This window comes from Stegastes partitus, unplaced genomic scaffold, assembly GCF_000690725.1.
Source record: "Stegastes partitus isolate 25-593 unplaced genomic scaffold, Stegastes_partitus-1.0.2 Scaffold1884, whole genome shotgun sequence".
Lineage (NCBI taxonomy): Eukaryota > Metazoa > Chordata > Actinopteri > Pomacentridae > Stegastes > Stegastes partitus.
In genome coordinates this window covers 14,681-33,119 of record NW_007579615.1, presented here as the reverse complement: position 1 = coordinate 33,119, position 18,439 = coordinate 14,681, and the positions used below count along the sequence as shown (strand labels likewise).

Below are 18,439 nucleotides of genomic sequence, written 5' to 3'. Positions count from 1 at the left end.
GTCAAGTTTGACTGACTGTCTGGCTGGTCGTAGTAGCAGCACCACTGCCTGACTGACTGACTGTATCTGGCAGCTGAAGAGCACAGTCATAAAAAAATAAACACACCTCGTCGGTACTCTGGATATCTTCGGGTTTGTTCTCTACCGTCTGTTCCGAACCAGCGCGAACCGGATTCGTGATGCGAACGTAGCCGTTGAGCGAGCGAGCCGGGCCGAGGGAGAGCTGCTGGCTCTGGCCGTACCCTTCATCCAGACCGGAGCATAAATGTTGCACACAGACCGGTTTGCCGACTTGGTTGACGACGCCGGAGAAGATGCGCAAGGACGTGAGGATTTTATTAGTGGGAGAGCGTAAGTAGTAAAGCTGCGCTAGCTAAAGCTGAGTGAGTGTGTGTGTGTCTGCGGAGTCAGCCTTCAGCTCTGGCTTCGGTTCGCGCTGATGCGGCCAGCTGGGCATGTGATGCTGAGCAGCGTCTCCATGGTGGTCCGTCTCCATGTCGGCTCAAAATACTGTCATTGTTTGTTGTAAATGGGTTGTACCTGTTTATTGCAGCGCATCTTCAACGTCTGCTGTGGCTTTGTGGAGCAGCAAATAGATGTTTTCTGTCCCCTTATTCAGCTAACCTCAAATAACCTCTTGCATGTTGAGCACAATTACAGCCATGAGCCTCAGCATCACCTGAACACTTCACTGGAGTCATGCACTCTGCAGAGATGGGTTTTAAAAAACCACAGCCAGGCTCAAGAAGCTGATAAAATGTCATTTCATGTCAGTGCTCAGAGATTTTTTTGAAACTCCAGGTGATGTCTACCCATTGGGCTTTTCACTGAATTCTTTGAATATCATAGACTTTAGGAGGATTATTACCAGAGCAGTAATTTTGCATGTTCGTGGCAGGTTTGCAGTTCGCTGGATTATTTTCTCATTAATCCAGAAAATGGTGCCAGAAAATGTAGTGTAGATCAGTGTTTCCCAAAGCCTAAGCTGACATACTTCAACGTCTTGTTTAGTCCAAAATCCACAGATTTTCATTTTACTGTCATAGATGAGAAAAGAAACTAGTACATTTTTAAAAATTTAACAGCTTAAATCTGAGAATTTTTGCTTAAAAAAATACAGAAGAAACGGTCACTGGACCAGTTGGCGATTAATTTAATAATTAATAATCATTGCAACTCTGTTTGGAATTGCAGGATGATGAAGAGTTGTGATTTTGTGATGTACACAATGTGACATCTGTGTCCCAGTCACACGGCCTGAGCGTCCCTTTGAGCTCACTGGAAATTATTTTAATGTTGAATGAATAAATTATGTCCCCAATGTCCAGCTGACACGCTCGCATTAACTGTAAGTGAGCCAGTGTAAATCCGGTTATGATAAGATCTACCAAAAAAAAAAGGCTTTTCACTGAACCGTCTTTCCTTTTCTCCACAGCCAAGGTGGGGAAGACGTCTCTCATCATGTCTCTGGTCAGCGAGGAGTTCCCAGACGTGGTATGGTTAAATTATTATTAAACTTAATGACCGTCTGCCTTTTTGGAGCCTGGGTATTTAAGTTTCTGTTGTTCCTGTAGTCTCCTGTACACTGTTGACCTTTTTTCCCTCAGAGTTGACCCCGTTGATTTTACATTGAAGCCTTGTGCCCAGTTGTAAACAAGTGTGTCCAACTTGTGTGTGTTCCAGGTTCCCTACCGAGCTGAGGAGATCACTATACCTGCAGATGTCACACCAGAGAGGGTTCCCACGCACATTGTGGACTATTCAGGTACTTTTAAAACATGGCTGTGTTGTTGCTTAACTAAATTGAGATGGAACAACACTCCCCTCGTTTTTACTTCACTACATTTACCTTCCTTCCACAGAGGCAGAGCAGACAGATGAGCAGCTGTTTCAGGAGATCTCCAAGGTCAGTCCGTGCACCGTACATTGCTGATGATGCATGTTTGAGTTCAAGTAAAAGCCTCATAGGTTTCTGTGTTGGTCTCTTCCACAGGCAAATGTGATTTGCATTGTTTACTCTGTCAACAACAAGAAGTCCATAGAGAAGGTGAGTTAACTTTACAGGCAGAATTTCCATTTATTCCATTATTTGTTTGCATGTTAGTATATAAACTGTTTGACACGTGAGACTGTCTGTATGATTATGTGTTACTTAGAAATGAAGAGATGTTACTTAAAATAGTGAAAGTCTGTAATATTGTTTTTTTCGTGTCCACCTTTGTTTTTATAGGTGACAAGCCACTGGATCCCCCTCATTACTGAGAACACAGATAAGGACAGCAGGTTTGTCCTTGAACAAAAATAGTCTGAGTTTATTCTGTCAGCTCAGTTTTGCACGAAAAGAAAAGAAAAGAAAAGAAAAAAAATGGAAATGTAATTTAGTGTTCAGTGTGGCTCAAGAAGCTCCCAGTCCCAACTCAACCCAGAGTAAAGTCTGCAAAATGCCGCTCTCTGCCAGCTGTGGAAATTTCCTCTCGTGTTTTGAGTGGAGACCTACAGTCACATGGTGACTTTTCTCACAATTGCTTCACTGTAAGCAGGGAGCAGCAGTGGGACTGTTGCATTTCACATGAGCAGATTCAGCCACTGTGAAATTAGTCACGGCTTTCCTGAGAGGAAAAATATAAAAATACATGCAAAGAGAAGTACGGCTTCATGTGTGCACCATGCGTGTGTTGTCTGGTAAATTTAACATGTATGTGATGTTTGTTGTTGGTGTGTCCAGGGTTCCTCTGATCCTGGTGGGGAACAAGTCCGACCTGGTGGAACACAGCAGCATGGAGACCATTCTACCCATTATGAACCAGTACAGTGAGATAGAGACGTGTGTCGAGGTGAGAGAGCGACCGTTCTGCTTACTGTTGATGATTCTCAAGGGTAGAACAATAACATTAATGTAGGGTGAGTGGAAGCAATTGCTGTCATTTAATCTGTTTTGATTTTCCTCATAAATACTCGCTCTTGTTTAATGTAGTGGCAGCGCTATTGGCTCAGACGACAGACTGGCACAGATGCGTTGCCAAGGCAACAAGAGGTCAAAAGGGGCACAACAACAAATGGAAATCAATATCTTTTTTATTTTGTAGTCGTTAAACAGAACACAAAGAGGGAAAGACAGCAGTTCAGCACTAACCGTTGCTTGGAAACTGTCAACTTTGCATGAGCCAAGAGGGAACAGGATTGTTTTGTTGTTTTTTCAGATTAGCATCCAGAAACTTTTAGTCAGATGTGCTTTTACAGGTTTTATCTGTCAGCTGAAGGCACGTAATGGAATTAAAGGCAGTCTAAAGCAGCATAACAGAACAAAGATTTCTGAGTTTGTCACACCACAGACCTGAGCTCTTTTTAACCGAATGAAATGAGTTAGATGTAAAATCACAAGTGCACATTGTAGATGCAGATTGTTTTCATCACTTTGCGACTGTGGACTGATTCACCAGTAATGGCATACTGTTTGTGAGTCTTACCTGTTTCCAATTAAAGTCAAAAGTAAAATTATTTGGTGTGAAATGGTCACTCTAGACGCAGCCTTTCACAAAATCAATCCATCTCTTTTTCATCTCATCATTCTCAGGAAATTCAATTAAGGAGATCAAGCTGTTTTGTGAATTTTGGCATCCAGTGAAGATGGATTTGCACAGCTGGTTAGCAAACTGTCAGATGCTAGTATGTGCCGTAAATTTGCGATTCAGCAGGAGACCCCCTGATGTTCATGCACTCCAGCCTTTAGAACGTGTGGGGATAGTGTATCCTTTGATTTCTGCTCCACCCAAAAAATCCTGAACAGAAAAAATGATTAAAAACTGTTTATCTAACTCTACATTTAACTACAGCATAGTTCAGTCTTTCCACCAATATTGTGTTGATATAAATATGTATTAAAAGACAAATCTCAGAATTTCCTTGAGTTTTTTTCATCATGACAACACAGAAACAGAATGTCTACAGATTAGAAATGACCTAAAGCCCTTACAGTGTGACTAGTTAATGGGATTTTAAACTTAGAACTACTAACCTGTGAAGGTCCACAGCCTCCAGATAATCTAATGAGTTATATTGTTTAGGTGGTACACATTAAGCGAACTAGCCGTTTTGTGTTGTCACTAGCCTTGTGTTAGCTTCTCATTTAATGCTTCCTGACATTTCCTGTTCTCTTCAAAGCGTTTGAATGCTGAGGAGTTACAAACACTATTTCCTGCACGCAATGCTGACAAATGTAAATAAGCCACTTCCTGGTTTTATTAATTGTTGAGCGATAATAGGAAGAGATGCACAAGAGGATAAGTGACCCTGATCACAAGTTTGAAGTCAAACTGCAAAACCAATGTGTCTTAGCACATCAGGTCCCTCGTGTTGAAAACTTTCTTGCTCCTTTGGAGTTTTGCTTCTGTTTGTGCTGAGTTCACTGTCTGCTAAACTTCCCCTGCGTTTGTCTTCAGCGCCGAGTGTCTCATAACAGAGCATCACCTGTGGTTTTTTTCAGACTGGTTAATTAGACCAGGCGCGTCGGTCAGACAGATCCTGTGTGTTAATACCCTGTCTGGCAACTACTTAAAGCGGCTCTCGCACACATATATACAGCATTAACAGACACAAACACACACACAGGCAGGCAAGTAAACAGCCATGGCCCATTTTGTCCGGACACCGTTGGCATCATACATTTAAAGCAGCGATGCGCTACATTTTCAGAGTTGCAAAAAAGTTAAGGTGTTTATATTATAGACTATATGTTACAGAAGTACACAACAACAACAAAAAAACGCACAGCATGCTTGTATTTATATTAGTTTCCTTCTTCCTTTTCTTGTTTACAGTGTTCAGCAAAGAACCTGAAGAACATCTCAGAGCTGTTCTACTACGCCCAAAAGGCAGTTCTCCACCCAACAGGTCCCCTCTACTGTCCAGAGAAAAAAGATGTAAGAGCAAAAAGAAAATTAATCTTTGCACAAAGTGATTTGCGAAGTGATTTTGTTTACTTACCTTTTGATTTGTCTCTTTTATTTTCAGATGAAAGCACTTTGTATAAAAGCTCTGACTCGAATCTTCAAAGTGTCGGATCTGGACAACGATGGAATTCTCAATGATATTGAGCTCAACTTCTTCCAGGTAAATCAGCTGTTGGCTTTTGTAAATTACACTTCACAAGAGATTCAACACATATAGATTTTTCAGTCAAACTCTACAATATTGATTCTTAATATTGGTGGGAATCCATTTCCTTTCCTGTGAACAGTGACCTTATTGCTAGGTCTGAAAACAATGATGTTTTTGTCTGACTGCTCGTAGCGGACGTGCTTCAACACCCCACTGGAGCCTCAGGCGTTAGAGGATGTAAAAAATGTGGTGAGGAAGAATTTGATTGATGGCGTGTGTGACAACGGCCTCACTCTGCAAGGTAGGAGTGAATGGACTGACTTCTTTTTGATGTTTACGTATACACCGGCCTGTTCCCTCACTGTGTTTCTGTATTATTCCTCTGCAGGCTTCCTGTTCCTCCACACGCTGTTTATTCAGAGAGGCCGCCATGAAACAACCTGGACGGTGCTGAGAAGGTTCGGGTACGATGATGACCTGGAGTTAAATCAGGACTATCTCTTCCCTCCGTGAGTCATCTCAAACATCCAAACAGCTACCAACTTGTTTGCAACAACCCTCACTGTTCTGAAAACCTGCTTCTGCTTTTGTAACACACCATTAAGATGCACTGCAAAACTCACAAAGCCTTTGTTGAATCGTTTACCTCATCGTTGCTGTGGGACATGCTAAAGTGTTTAGTGTATTTTCCTCACACATAATAGTGTCCTTGTAACATTAAATCCTGAGTGTCCACTGGTAGCTACTTAATCCACCTCCATATGTTTACCATGATTGTGTCTTCGACGAGAAATATGACCATGCATTGTGATATTTCACTCCCTCTAGATTGAAAGTGCCCCCAGACTGCACTACTGAGCTCAACCACAACGCCTACCTCTTCCTACAGAGCGTCTTTGACAAACATGACAAGGTACAATCCTGTGCGCGTGGTTCAGTATTTACTTTAACCTCTACCCCGAAGAGACACCTGCAAAAAGCTGCTCAGTGCTGACCCCGTAGAAAACCAAAATACACTTTATAGCCAACGGTGACCACCTGCTGAGGCGTGATTTAACTTCTTGCCACTGAGGAGGGATTGACACCAGATTTAGGTGGGAGGTTAGAGGGAAAGTCAGAGAGTGAAAGTGAGGGCTTACGCCGCGATCTACTTTCTGTCGTAGTGATTAGTCTCCAACTGTGAATGCGTGCTTCAGTCCATCATGTTTGGTTTTTTTCAGGTAGAAACGACAGGCAGCTAACCGAGTAGAATCCTTATGTAAAATCTAATAAAGTCATTGATGTCCTAAGTACCACTGGAAATGATCCCTGCCTGCAAGCACCTGTTTCCTTATTTTGATGTAGTTCTTTCTGTATAACACTCAGTAACTTTTCTGTCTCTCAGGACCGTGACTGTGCCTTGTCGCCAGAAGAGCTGAAGGATTTGTTTGATGTTTTCCCCTACATGCCCTGGGGCCCAGATGTCAATAACACAGTTTGCACTAATGACCAGGGTTGGATCACCTACCAGGGGTACCTCTCACAGTGGACGTAAGTAGGCATTTATTCAAGCCGCTATGTGAGGATTTGTTTCTGCCTGTGCAGCCCTCTGCCGGTAGTATAACATATGTTGTGTTCAACTCTCTTATTTTAGTTCAAACAAAAGCTGTATACAAAGCTTTAGCTTCAGCGTTTTGTCTTCTTGTTTTAATTTTGCCTTGCTTTACTTTGGCTTTACCATCCTGTTATCATATTGCCTTCTGGGTATCCTGCTTTTGTTTTTTCTGTCAAAACATTTGGAACTCTGTGTGTAAAGGTGCTATAAGAATGCATTTGTTAACACAAACTGTAGAAAAGCTTCAACTGCTTGAATGTACAAGTTAGTTTAATCAAGATTTTTGTTTTTTCATTTTATTAAAGTATTTAATGTATTTCCCTCTCTGGTTCAACATCAAACAGTGTCATCGTTGTCACATTGGTGTCTGTACTTAAACAATCGCCCACTTTAGTTTTTTTGTTTTATGTTCAATTCACTCTTTGTTCAGGTTAACAACGTATCTGGATGTCCAACGATGTCTGGAGTATTTAGGCTACCTTGGTTATTCAATAATCGCTGAGCAGGAGTCCCAAGCAGCAGGAATTACAGGTGAATTGCGTCACTGCGTCATCTTTTTTATATTAATATTAGCAGAAATTAAGAGTTGTAGATGCACATAAAACTGATGGCGATATCAGATTAATGCCTTTGATGCTGCTGCACTCTGTGACGTTGGAGCCACGACTATTACCCAGTTTGCTGAGCTCATTGTCTTGTTGGGGAAATTGCTTTATTGAACTATTTTACTCAGCAGTCGTGTGGTCAGTGACCACTGCAGTTAATCACCTCTTTCGTAACATAAGCTGTTGCACAGTCCAACTGGCAGTTCAATCTGAGTGTTGTTGTTGACTCGCTTGTGTTGTGCATAGCAGCAGTCTAAACTGATCCTCTGATACCCGTGTGTGGTTTGCCCCCCGCAGTGACCAGAGATAAGAAGATTGACCTGCAGAAGAAGCAGACCCAGCGCAGCGTCTTCCGCTGTAACGTCTTTGGAGACATTGGCAGCGGCAAGAGCGGCTTCCTCCAATCCTTCCTGGGTAGAAACCTCATGGTGAGTACAAATAAACACAAGTGCAGTCAGCCAACACATGTGGAATAGATTGTTATGTAAATGTAGCGTGTGTGCAGCAGTGATGTTTAGCATCTCAGGCCATGACCTCATCACTTCTCACAAGGAAAACAGTGGTGGAAGAAGTGCGCAGATCTTTTACTTGAGTAAAAGTAGCCATACCACACTTAGTTACTTGTACAAAGTCTTAGATATTAAACCTTAACAGCAAAATGTACAAATAAGTACTAATCCCACACCAGAGTGGGTTCTGTCACTTTTTATTTTTAAAGTTATACCTTACAATAATAATAATGAATTGTTATTACTGATGCAATAACATGCAAGCAGCATTTAAATATTGTATCTGACTGAGGTAGAACTCATTTAATTTACTTTTTTTATACGGGCAGGTGGCTGAATTCATAACAATTCATTGTATTAAATTTAATTGAATCGTATGTCCTGATAATTTTTTTTTAAAGGTCTTAACATGCTGTAAAATCACGACAACTTCCAGATGAATGTAGTGAACTAAAACATAGACTATTTCCTTTTGAAGCAGAAAGTAGCATAAAGATACTCAAGTACAATGCAGGCCCTTGAAAACTGTGTTTAAGTACAGTGCTTGAAAATATTGAGTTTAATGCAAAGGTGCATTTAGTAGCAACAACACCAGCTCCTCCTACTTGGGAAAGCAACACAAGGGTGTGGGTGGGGAACTGGCGCTGCTGTCAGCAGCAGTGTCAGGGCCCTGATGACTTAAGTACACCACCACCAGTATTAGAAAGGTATTCTGGATGTGCAATGCAGTGAGGGGACTTTGTTGTGTTAGTGTTGCACAAGACTCTTGCTGCATGAATGAGGTTGCAGGCTTTGCTTTGCTAATGAACATACAGCATTTGACCTAAAAAAAAAAAACATTGCAGTACATGACATAAAGCAAAGGTATCCTAATAAAAGATTAGTAACTTAATAAAAGTATTTTCAACTGTACAAGTATACTGCTACGTGTACAGTTTACTTCACGTCCTGATTTAACTTATGTAATCGTCTCTTCTCTCTTCTCCAGCGCCAAAAAACAGTCAAAGAAGAGCACCGATCCTACTATGCCATCAGTACAACCTATGTTTATGGCCAGGAGAAATACCTTCTTGTGAGTGTCCAGAATAACACCGATGTCTCTTGAATCACTGGCATTTTTAACATTGCTTATTATAGCAACACTTTAGGCACTATGTGTTAAAAGCACTCGATCTCCCACTCCGTCCTTTCACTATTTACTACTGTAGTTGAAGCTGAGACTTCCTACTTTAATGTAGTACCCATTATTTTATTTCAAATTGAATGTGCTGAAGTACAGAGCCTGAAAAACAGAAAAAAAGGTGTACCTGTCCCAGTACTTCTAGTCCGGACAGTATGTGTACCACTAAGTATTAATCTGTGCTGTAAACCATGAAGGCTGGTCCGGCTTGAGGTTTGCTGTGCTTACCTGGCTGTAAATGTAAGCCTCTTATGGCGTTTATCTAATGCTATTGTCCAGCAAGCATTTCTACACACTCAGTAAAAGCATTAGCGTTGTACTACCTATTCTTAAGTCGTGTGTGTTATGTTATGTGTTCCTATAATGTGCAACAACAGAACATGACTGTGTGGTTGTGAAGGCGAAATGCTGAGCATCCTCATGATGGAAGGCTGCTTTTAGAAGCCTATCAATTACACCACAATAGCTGAAACAGTATTGCACTGCTTACCACATTTAGGCCTGATGTTGTTTTCCTCAAACACTTTAACGCATCAGCTGCACTCCTCGGTACAACCCTGTACGGCATCGTGACTCTGATTCTCTCGGCACTCATAGACAGCCTTTAATATCATGGGATAGTTTGTGTGATTCTCTTTGCTAATTATCCTCCGCGTTAGAATCTGACTCATACTTTTTGACATGTTGTAAATTGTACAGTAATTGAAAATGTGCCTTGTGTTTGGCGAAAGCAGCCTGTGGTTCCTCCATCGTCTTCTAATGTGTCAGCGGATGACTGTAGAGAATAATAATAACGGTGGCAACTGCTGTAAAAATCCGGATTGTGTCACATCTATGACTAACACGTGGAACCGAGGTTGAAACACTACAGAGTTTCCCTGTATCACTGCATTTTAACTCAGAATTTAAAGCGGCGATAATTGAACCTCTGCTCCTCGACAGCTTCATGAAGTATTTCCTGACTTCGATTACCTGTCTGATGCTGATCTGGCCTGTGACATTGTCTGCCTGGTCTATGATGTCAGCAACCCTTACTCTTTTGAGTACTGCGCCAAAGTCTTCAAGGTGAGACTCAAAAATCTAATATTAAACTTAACACACATTTGTCCACCTTCATCATTCATGACTCACTCTTTCTTTCTCCCTCCTTCAGCAATACTTCATGGACAGCAAGACGCCATGTATGATGATCGCAGCCAAGTCAGACCTGCCTGAGATCAAGCAGATGTACGGCTGCAGTCCTCTGGAGTTCTGTCGCAGGCACAAGATGCCGCCTCCTCAGTCCTTCACCTGTAACACGGCAGCAGCTCCCAGCAGAGACATCTACACCAAACTGACCACTATGGCCATGTACCCGTACGTATGCACGTTTAATGAACCACCTTGATCTACATGTGTTACAGCTGCACTGGGCTCATTGTTACATTAGTGCACAGATTTAAGATCCTTATTGATTAAACTAATTCCAGTTACTCTAAGTAATGTGTTAGGAGTTGGAATTGAGGTTGTTCCTACTCAGTTTTATGTTCTTTCTTAATGAAAGCAAACTACAACTGTAGCTTCACAGCTCTGAAATATATTAAAATGCCTCATTTTATCTGACCCTCTTCCAGTGCCATTCAAAAGACAGGACTTGTGGGTTTTTGTTTAGCGTATTGCACAATTATCATTTTGTTCTCATGAGGTACAACTTTCAGATTTAATATGTTCTGAAATTGTTGCATCATAGTCAAAGCGAACCTGCTTTTAATAATATTTACACATGATACATGATCACTACAAACAGTCACCCTCCAGAGAAAGGTTCCATTTTTATTTTGCTTCGATTACCGTAAAAAAAGAAAATGCAACTTGATAACTGCATCTACAGCCTTGGTCGTTTTCTACAAAATGTTTCATAAATCCTACACTGCACTGCATAATTGCTCGTATAGCTGTTGGTGCTAGGAGGTGTTCCATCACACTTTATATCACATTGTTTATATATCCCCCGTGTCGATGGAAAATTGGACCGGCCAGCTCATCCTGTAAAACCCCAGTATGGATCCAAACAGAATTTTCTCTTCTTAGTGGCTGCTGGGGCCTGAGATCAGGAGGTAGCTCAGACACTGAATGCTTGTTTTCTGCTGTTGGAGTGATTTTTAATCTAAAGGTTGAATCGTGTTTTCTGTGCTTCTTGAGGATTTCCTGCCAATAGTGACCCACTGCAGAAGCAAATCTGTAAATAGGAGGCTTTTCTTTTTTGAAAGTGGCCCGTTTGTTTCTAATCTGGTATTTTATCCACATAGTTAGGATTCACCTTCCACCAGTTTAAACACAGAGCTGTGTGATTCCCCCTGTCTCAGGATAAACTCAGGCCCTGTGGGGATGTTCCCACTCTCTGTAAGTGTCAGTATTTGACATGATGCTCTTCACTCTAGATGCATTAAAGCGCTTCAGTGGCCTCTGGACATGTTGCCTTTAGTCTGATGCCACAGTTTCACTCTGTGGGTACATGGGTTCCCTGATGAGCTGTAACGTTGATCTTTCCCAGAGGCTCACACTCGGTTTACTGTCAACACAAATCACCTCACTGCAGATCACGCAGTTATGTAATCCCACAAAGATTTCAGTCTAGAGCCAATCACGGATTCAAACATTTAATCTGGGGACATGCTTTTGTTAATTCACTGTTTTATAAAGTAGGTTTTCTTTTGTTCTGACCTGTTGCGGGGAAACGTTTCTGGTCAGTTGACTCTTTTTTTTTTTTTTTTGGTGGTCCATACAATACAGAAGTAGTTCCTAAAGGGATTATTTGTTTGCATTTATTTTAAACTTTCTTGTGTTGCTCATGTGGTACAAAGTTTAAATAACATTTAAGAGGTTAGTGACGTTGATTCCATATTTCTTTCTGAAAATATCTCACCAGAGAAACATTTGAGCTTTTCTCTGTCGACCTGCCTCTCCTGTGATGAGCCACATAGGTCTCTGTTAATGGTGGTGGCCTATTTCAACTCTTTTTTTTCTCTCCCCTCTGTATCCTGTGTGTGTCCAATTTGCTGTCCGTGAATCCTGCTGTGTGTTGGTGTGTGTTTTATGGTGTGTGTGGGTGTGTCTTCTCTCCTCAGCCACGCCCGGCTGCGCTGCATGTGCACTTGTAACCGGTGCACATTCTGCTTGTGTCAGAACTTCCTCAACTCTGAGCTGCTGCAGACGGTCAGGGCCAAACTCTACGCCGTCGTGCTCAGAAGGTCTCTTACAAACTTCTTCTTCTTTTTTAAAAAATCTTTGTCACCGTCATCGCCGCGTGCTGCCCTTTCTCATTCATTTCTTCTTCTTCATTCAGCTGTTTTCTTTTGTGTCGTTGGTCCTTGTAATGATTCATCCCAGCAGGCTGTTGCAAATTCGTCCTTATGGATGTGATTCCTCTCGGTAAATGCAGAGGGTGGGAAACCTCTACTCGTGACTGCAAGCACAAAAATTCTCAGTACTATGTAAATCTGCAGTAAAGTAACTGATTTCTACAGCAGTAATGTGCTATTTTCAGTGTTGATACATGGAGTAATGTCCAAATATATTGACTGACTTAATGTTTTGCTTGCATTTAGGTGCATCTTTTCAAAAACTTTTCTTAGTTTTTTTCTTTTAACTTCTTACTTTCTTCCTCCAAGTGCATTTCATGTTGTCAGACTCCTTTGATTGTGTCCTTTTCCCTCAACAGTCCTTTATCTTCATTCTCTTCTAGCTTCCTATCTTTGTATACTTTCTTAATCCTGGTATTGCTCGCAAGTTTCCTTTTATAATGACTGTAAGCCTTTTTTTCCCCTGTTTGATTTCAATCCCGTTGTTGTTCGATTGCTATCGGCTTCGCTGGTGTTGCTTTCTTTGTCACTGCGCCTCAGTCGTCTCATCCGCTGTAACAAGAGTTGTCATAATTCATTTCTGGTCCTGCCGCCTCATGTCATAACTACAATCCTCCAAGTCCCTCGTCTGTTCGACTGTTGCTTCAGCATTTCCATATTTCCCGGCTTGTTCTTTCATTTATATTTTCTTCATGTTGTTTATTTATTCACACATTCCTTTTTTTGTCCTGCTGCCATTTGTCGCATTTATTTTAGAGATCCAAGGTTAAGAGAACTGACTTAAGCTTGCTTGAATGTTCCATTAGGTTGTGCACAAAGTCACGCTGGAGATGATCAGTCATTTCTGTCCTAGTTATGAGTAATGACGCAGAGATTCCGTCTTCATTTATCCATTTATTTGTCATCGCTATTTTCATCTCTGCAGTCTTTGCCATCCTTCCCTTCTCTCCGTCTCGGTATTTATGTGTCTTGGGCCTGCTTCTCTCTGTTTAACAGACACGTAAGCCAAGCAGATCTGAAGAGCTCGACATTCTGGCTGAGAGCGAGTGTTGGCGCTACAGTGTTTGCAGTGCTGGGCTTCGCCATGTACAGAGTGCTGCTCAAAACACGGTGATCCTCGAGCATCCGGATCCAACCCTCAGTAATCATGGTACTTAACGGAGGCTATTTTGACCAGTCAAAGCATTAGGTTGTTCCATTTGCATTCAGCAAATTAAACTAGTACGAAAAATCCTTCATGGTTCTATAGTTCAGTGGACCCCTATTAAAAAAAAAAAAAAAGTGCATTTTATTTTTAGGGGGAAAATTGTGTGCAATCTTGAATAAGCAAACCTTTGTTTTTGCATTTTCATTCCACTGTGTTTCTCTGCTTGGAGATAAAAGAGAAAAATATTTATTTTGTACCAAATTGCTAATTTGCTTAATCTGTCATCTGCAAGAATTTGCAAAGAAAAGAAAATATATTTATATTTATATAAAAAAAAAAAAACCGAAGTTAAGCTGCTGGTGAGTCATAGTGAGTTACATACGATATATAGCTTATTTTTTTTTGGTTGCTTGCTGATTGATGATGAACAAGTTGTTGTCGCAGAACGTGTAATAGGGTTTGTGAGGTATGCAGTAGAAGTGACTCCTTTTGAACAATATGTAAATACTGTATATATAATAGACTGTACATTTGTTTGTTTTTGTCCAAAAGGCCATATCTGATTTGCATTTCAAATCACTGATTGCAGAAATAATAATTTAACAGTCTGGTCATAAACTTGCACAAACATTAGCTGTTATCATTCACACCGACAGAAAAGGGTTTTCTGTTTATGGCCAAATGCCTGGACACTTGTTTTTTTTTTTTTAATGTTTGCACATCTGAGCAAGTCATTGTTATATCAGTAGATGTGAAAGTGGAGAATGAAGAGTTTGCTGCACTCTCTCTCTCTCTCTCTCTTGTCTTCCCATATTGGCCACTTTACTTTTCATGTTTGCATATGTACGCGCTAAGATACTGTAAATTTACACCATGAAGTTATTGTATCCATTTTGAGTTTGCATGCTTCTGAATTTCTGGCCACATTCCAGTGTTAAAAGAAAACAAATACCCTGCTAACTTTTCCCCCATTGCTTGCCAGGTTCCAGTAATTCAGGTCTTTAAGTTTCTTGAAGTGACTGCTGCTGAACAGAGGAGACTTGGGTCATTTGACCGTTTGTTGTGATCCTCAGTCTCAGCTGGTCCTGGTCACAAGACATGCAATAAAGTGGCCCCAGATTTGAATTTTCATGCAGTTACAGCTTCTTGCCACAAGGTTTAGTTCATGTATTCACTCAGCCCTGCCTTTCCAAACGTTTACAATAAATAACTATGTCTATAACATGTGCTGCAATGGAGTTTATTCATTTAATTTTGCCACCAGATGGTGGACAAATGAAGGAAATCTGATTATTTTGTGTATTTCTGATCAAGCAGATGGTGTTTAGATTTTTTGTCAACTATTTGATTGCATTACAGCTTCATTATTAAGCTTTTATTACCAACCACACACATGACTTTCTTGCTATTTTGTTCTCCTAGATTCTAGGTTTATTCATATACAGGAACTGGATTTTACTAAGACACAAGAGGGCAGCATTGCTTTAAAAACAATCCTCACTTGCTACAGACTGGTTGCTGTGTGTTAGTGTGTCGTTTAAAATATATTATGAAACCTGTTGGTGCCTTCAAATAAGTGCACCAGCTTCTATAATGAGCCAATCTTTGAAGGGAGGAGGACCAGAGTGAGACTGTGTTGAGGTGGTGTTTTTAAAACTGTGCTCAGAAAGCTGATCCCTTCACAGTTCAGATTATATTTGGATCATCTCAGTGGGGTTTTTGGTATTAGGCTGATTACTGGTTAAACACACAGTACATGTGGTAGTTTGCCACAATTAAAGAATGCTTCAGTAATTAATATGTTATCAATTAGTTCAGTGATTTTAAAATTGAATTTGGTGCATGTTCAGTTACAGTTTGATGACATTGTTCGTTCATTACTGCAAAAAGTTTTCAAAGAAAAGGTGGAAAAGTCAGTCTCTCACACTGTGCAGGTAACTCGAGTACAAATAGGAAACAGACTGACCACAGCTGCCACACCTCACGTCATTTGTTTGAGTTGCTGACTGACAGAGTCAAAACCTTCAAGATGACAAATCTCCAAAGTGGAACTCGAACAGCCGCCATGGATCCAACTAAAGGACACTCTGAAATCCAAAAAGGGTTCAAGAGTTTCTTCTCAAAGTGGTCTCCAAACTAAAGATGAGGAGGACAGAACAGCTGAGGTGGAGTCAGAAGTCACCACTGTGGAGGACAGTGTTCATCAGCAGGAGGTCCACAGCCTGCAGGATGTGGAGGCCGTCGACACTGAAGCCGCCCTTCGTGTGGAGGCTGGCACCGAGGAGAGCTTTCTGTGGGAAGAGCTTCAAGTCAAGCTGGAAGATAAATGAGAACTTGTCACTGATTTTCTGGAGCTGCTTACCTTTGAGACTCTGAAGAAGATGAGAGCTCAGTCTCCAGTTTTGGAGCTCAGGGAGGAGACAAATAGAAATCCTGAACCAGCGCTGGAGGGCATGTCTTATGTTCTTCAGTCACCTGCCTGGCTGAGGAAGGTGAGAGCTCCGGCTCCACATTTGGAGCGTATCAGGTCGTTAAGGACGCCCCTGAACCAGCGCTGGAGACTGACCCAGAAACAGAAGAGTTTAGGTTTAGTGTTGATGTACTTGTAGAGTTGCTGACTTTGCAACTTTCTGAAAACTTTTACGCCGTCTATCAGCGACTATTTCAGAGAGTCTGGGCTGAAGTCCAGGGCGAGAGCTGTGACTTTTACAAGTACCAGGTGAAAAAAAACTCAACAAGGTTATTCACAAGAACATCTGCAAGAAGCTGAGCATCTTTGCAAAACTTCTTCTGAATGCCTTGTTGATGGACTCTCCAGACGTCGACAACATGATCGTCTTCACTGTCCAATAAACCCTGGAGATACCATCACACTTTGCTCCGACGGGGTGGAAGTGGTCGGAACACACAGGCGGTACTCGGCTGCTGATGCTTGTTTAGGACAGCGGTCACACTTCTGTTTTTATCATCAGTGGTGGCGGCGGGGGAGTGGCGCTGCCGCCGCATCCGTGTTTATTTCTGTAAACTCTGAGCACGCTTGTGGCATGTGACCTCGTCGTGTCCTCTTCTGTGCATGCGGGACACTTCTGGGTCGTATAAAGTTCACACAGCAGATCACATACAAGTTGTATTTAATTGTTAATGTGAACGAACTCACAAAAATCCAATTTGAGCATCAAGTCCTGCAGTCTGAACGTAGCCAATCTGAGTTGCATTGTTAAGTCAGATAATACGCCGTTATCCTTATTCGTGACATAAAATGTCATGTTGGAGTCGGAATCCAAGGCTGTTGGTATTTTAAAGCGATTTTTCATGTGTTTCATTCGTTTTACCTAAAAAAAAAACCTGTCGGATAGCAAAGTTTTCGGATTGTTAAAGGTCGGATTATCGGGTCACGACTGTGTTTTGCTGTTTCACAGTTTTTACTGTATTTTCTATGAACATTTTTACAATGTAAACAATGACTCCAAGTCGATTTACTTGAACAAGGATCTGATGAGTGAAACATCCACCTGAATGTTGTCTGAGTGCATAAGCGAAGAATGTAACTCAAGAAAATTTGACTTTTTGAACAAAGCAGATAACATGGTCAATGCCATAGAGTTGCATCATTCAACTGCTAACCTAGAAATAGTGCAGAATGTTAAATATATTCTCTTTGCTTCACACGTCAAGAGAACGTGTGCTTTTAAATGTTTGTAAATTTACTGATTATTTTGCAGATTTACATGAAAATATGAGATTTTTGATGTGCACTCAGACGTTTGGACCTCAGTGTGTGTCAGCTGAAACAAATGAAGAAACTGTGATACATATAAAAGGCTGAAATGTCAAAAAATAAAAGGCTCAAAATATAAAATTAAGGGGGGAAAAGGAAAAAATAATTGGCTCTGGATGCTCAGAAATTGCTTTCTGTATGAGAAGTAGTTAACTAGCTGATGCTAATGGATACCTTCCAATTTAAATGCTGCAAATGAACACGTTTAGGAACATTTGGAACATCAGAAGTGGTGCTCATGAAAATACAGTGAAGCTCCTCAGCAGTGGGCTTAAGGGAGAACATGACGCCGGCTCACGGAGCAGTTAGTGCCTGCAAACAGCTCTGAACTGCACTCCTGTGAAAAGAAAGTAATACTCCCCAGCTGTTAATTTATACATGAGCTAAGTTCTCCCACATAGCAGGTGTTTTTCTTGCCATACATCTTGTCTCTTCCCTTCCTCTTCACACTCTCTTCCCCCATGTGTTGCAGCTCCGCAGCAGATGTTAGCGCATGATATTTGAAAGCAGGCTGATTTTGTCCAATTAGCTGCTTTTAATGGAAATCCCCACGATGCCATGATGTGATCTGTCCTGGAGGACTGTGACAAGGTTTATTTATTAGCTGATTTATTCACTTCATAGTTTTTTTTCAATGTGTAATTGTTTTGCTGTTTTATTCATTCTTTCTATACCAAGCTGCTTAGTGCAGTTATATTCTAGGATTTTATGCCTTTGCTATGAGGAATTTTGTCTGGTTTTACCTTAATACTTGAACAAGTAGTTGTGTTAATTGGGAAGATGAGAAATTATGCAAATCAGACATGTGTTTCGCAAATCCCAACAGCTTTGTGCCTCGAAATCCTCATATTCTATTAAAAAATGTGCAACAGATCAGCATTCAGTCCCTGAAGTGTCACTCAAACCGGCTTTGTCTGCACACAGGAGTTTAGCTTCCCTTGTCAGGATGATTATATGAGAAGGAAACATGAATTATTTGTACAAGTCTGGGTGATTTCTGGGCGATGCCGCGATCAATTAACAAAATTCCACATAAAGCTTGTTTCTTGTCTAGAACAAGACGAAAACACAGAATCTCAGCGTTCGCTTTGTCGACCTCTGACTGAGTCTTTTTTTAACAGCACAACAAACTTTACTCCAGTGCTGCTGTGTAGGAGTCAGGAAAAGACCCCCAAGGTTAGAAACATC

At 41.1% G+C, this 18,439-nt stretch overlaps 1 protein-coding gene across 3 annotated transcripts; it reads left to right on the top strand.

Annotated features, from left to right (window-relative positions):
* On the top strand, nt 1–14,695 carry LOC103373013 (mitochondrial Rho GTPase 1-A-like). Of its 3 annotated transcripts, XM_008302805.1 has the most exons (20): nt 1–351; nt 1,436–1,494; nt 1,684–1,765; nt 1,863–1,906; nt 1,994–2,047; nt 2,231–2,283; nt 2,726–2,834; nt 4,818–4,919; nt 5,011–5,109; nt 5,290–5,398; nt 5,486–5,606; nt 5,926–6,010; nt 6,482–6,627; nt 7,122–7,222; nt 7,594–7,724; nt 8,794–8,877; nt 9,928–10,050; nt 10,139–10,341; nt 12,093–12,215; nt 13,323–14,695. In XM_008302805.1, the coding sequence occupies exons 1-20, from the start codon at nt 315–317 to the stop codon at nt 13,438–13,440; spliced, it is 1,983 nt and encodes a 660-aa protein (XP_008301027.1). In that variant the 5' UTR covers nt 1–314; the 3' UTR covers nt 13,441–14,695. The 3 variants fall into 3 exon arrangements, with proteins under 3 accessions (XP_008301027.1, XP_008301028.1, XP_008301026.1); XM_008302806.1 differs by lacking the exon at nt 12,093–12,215; XM_008302804.1 differs by lacking the exon at nt 13,323–14,695 and having other exon boundaries at nt 12,093–13,180.
* The last annotated feature ends 3,744 nt before the right edge of the window (nt 14,696–18,439 follow it).

Coding starts and splice junctions, on each gene's coding strand:
- LOC103373013 (XM_008302804.1), top strand. CDS start 315: ATGCGCAAGGACGTGAGGATTTTATTAGTGGGAGAGC. Junction 1,907..1,993: donor TGTTTCAGGAGATCTCCAAG/GTCAGTCCGTGC, acceptor TCTCTTCCACAG/GCAAATGTGATTTGCATTGT. Junction 10,051..10,138: donor ACTGCGCCAAAGTCTTCAAG/GTGAGACTCAAA, acceptor TCCCTCCTTCAG/CAATACTTCATGGACAGCAA.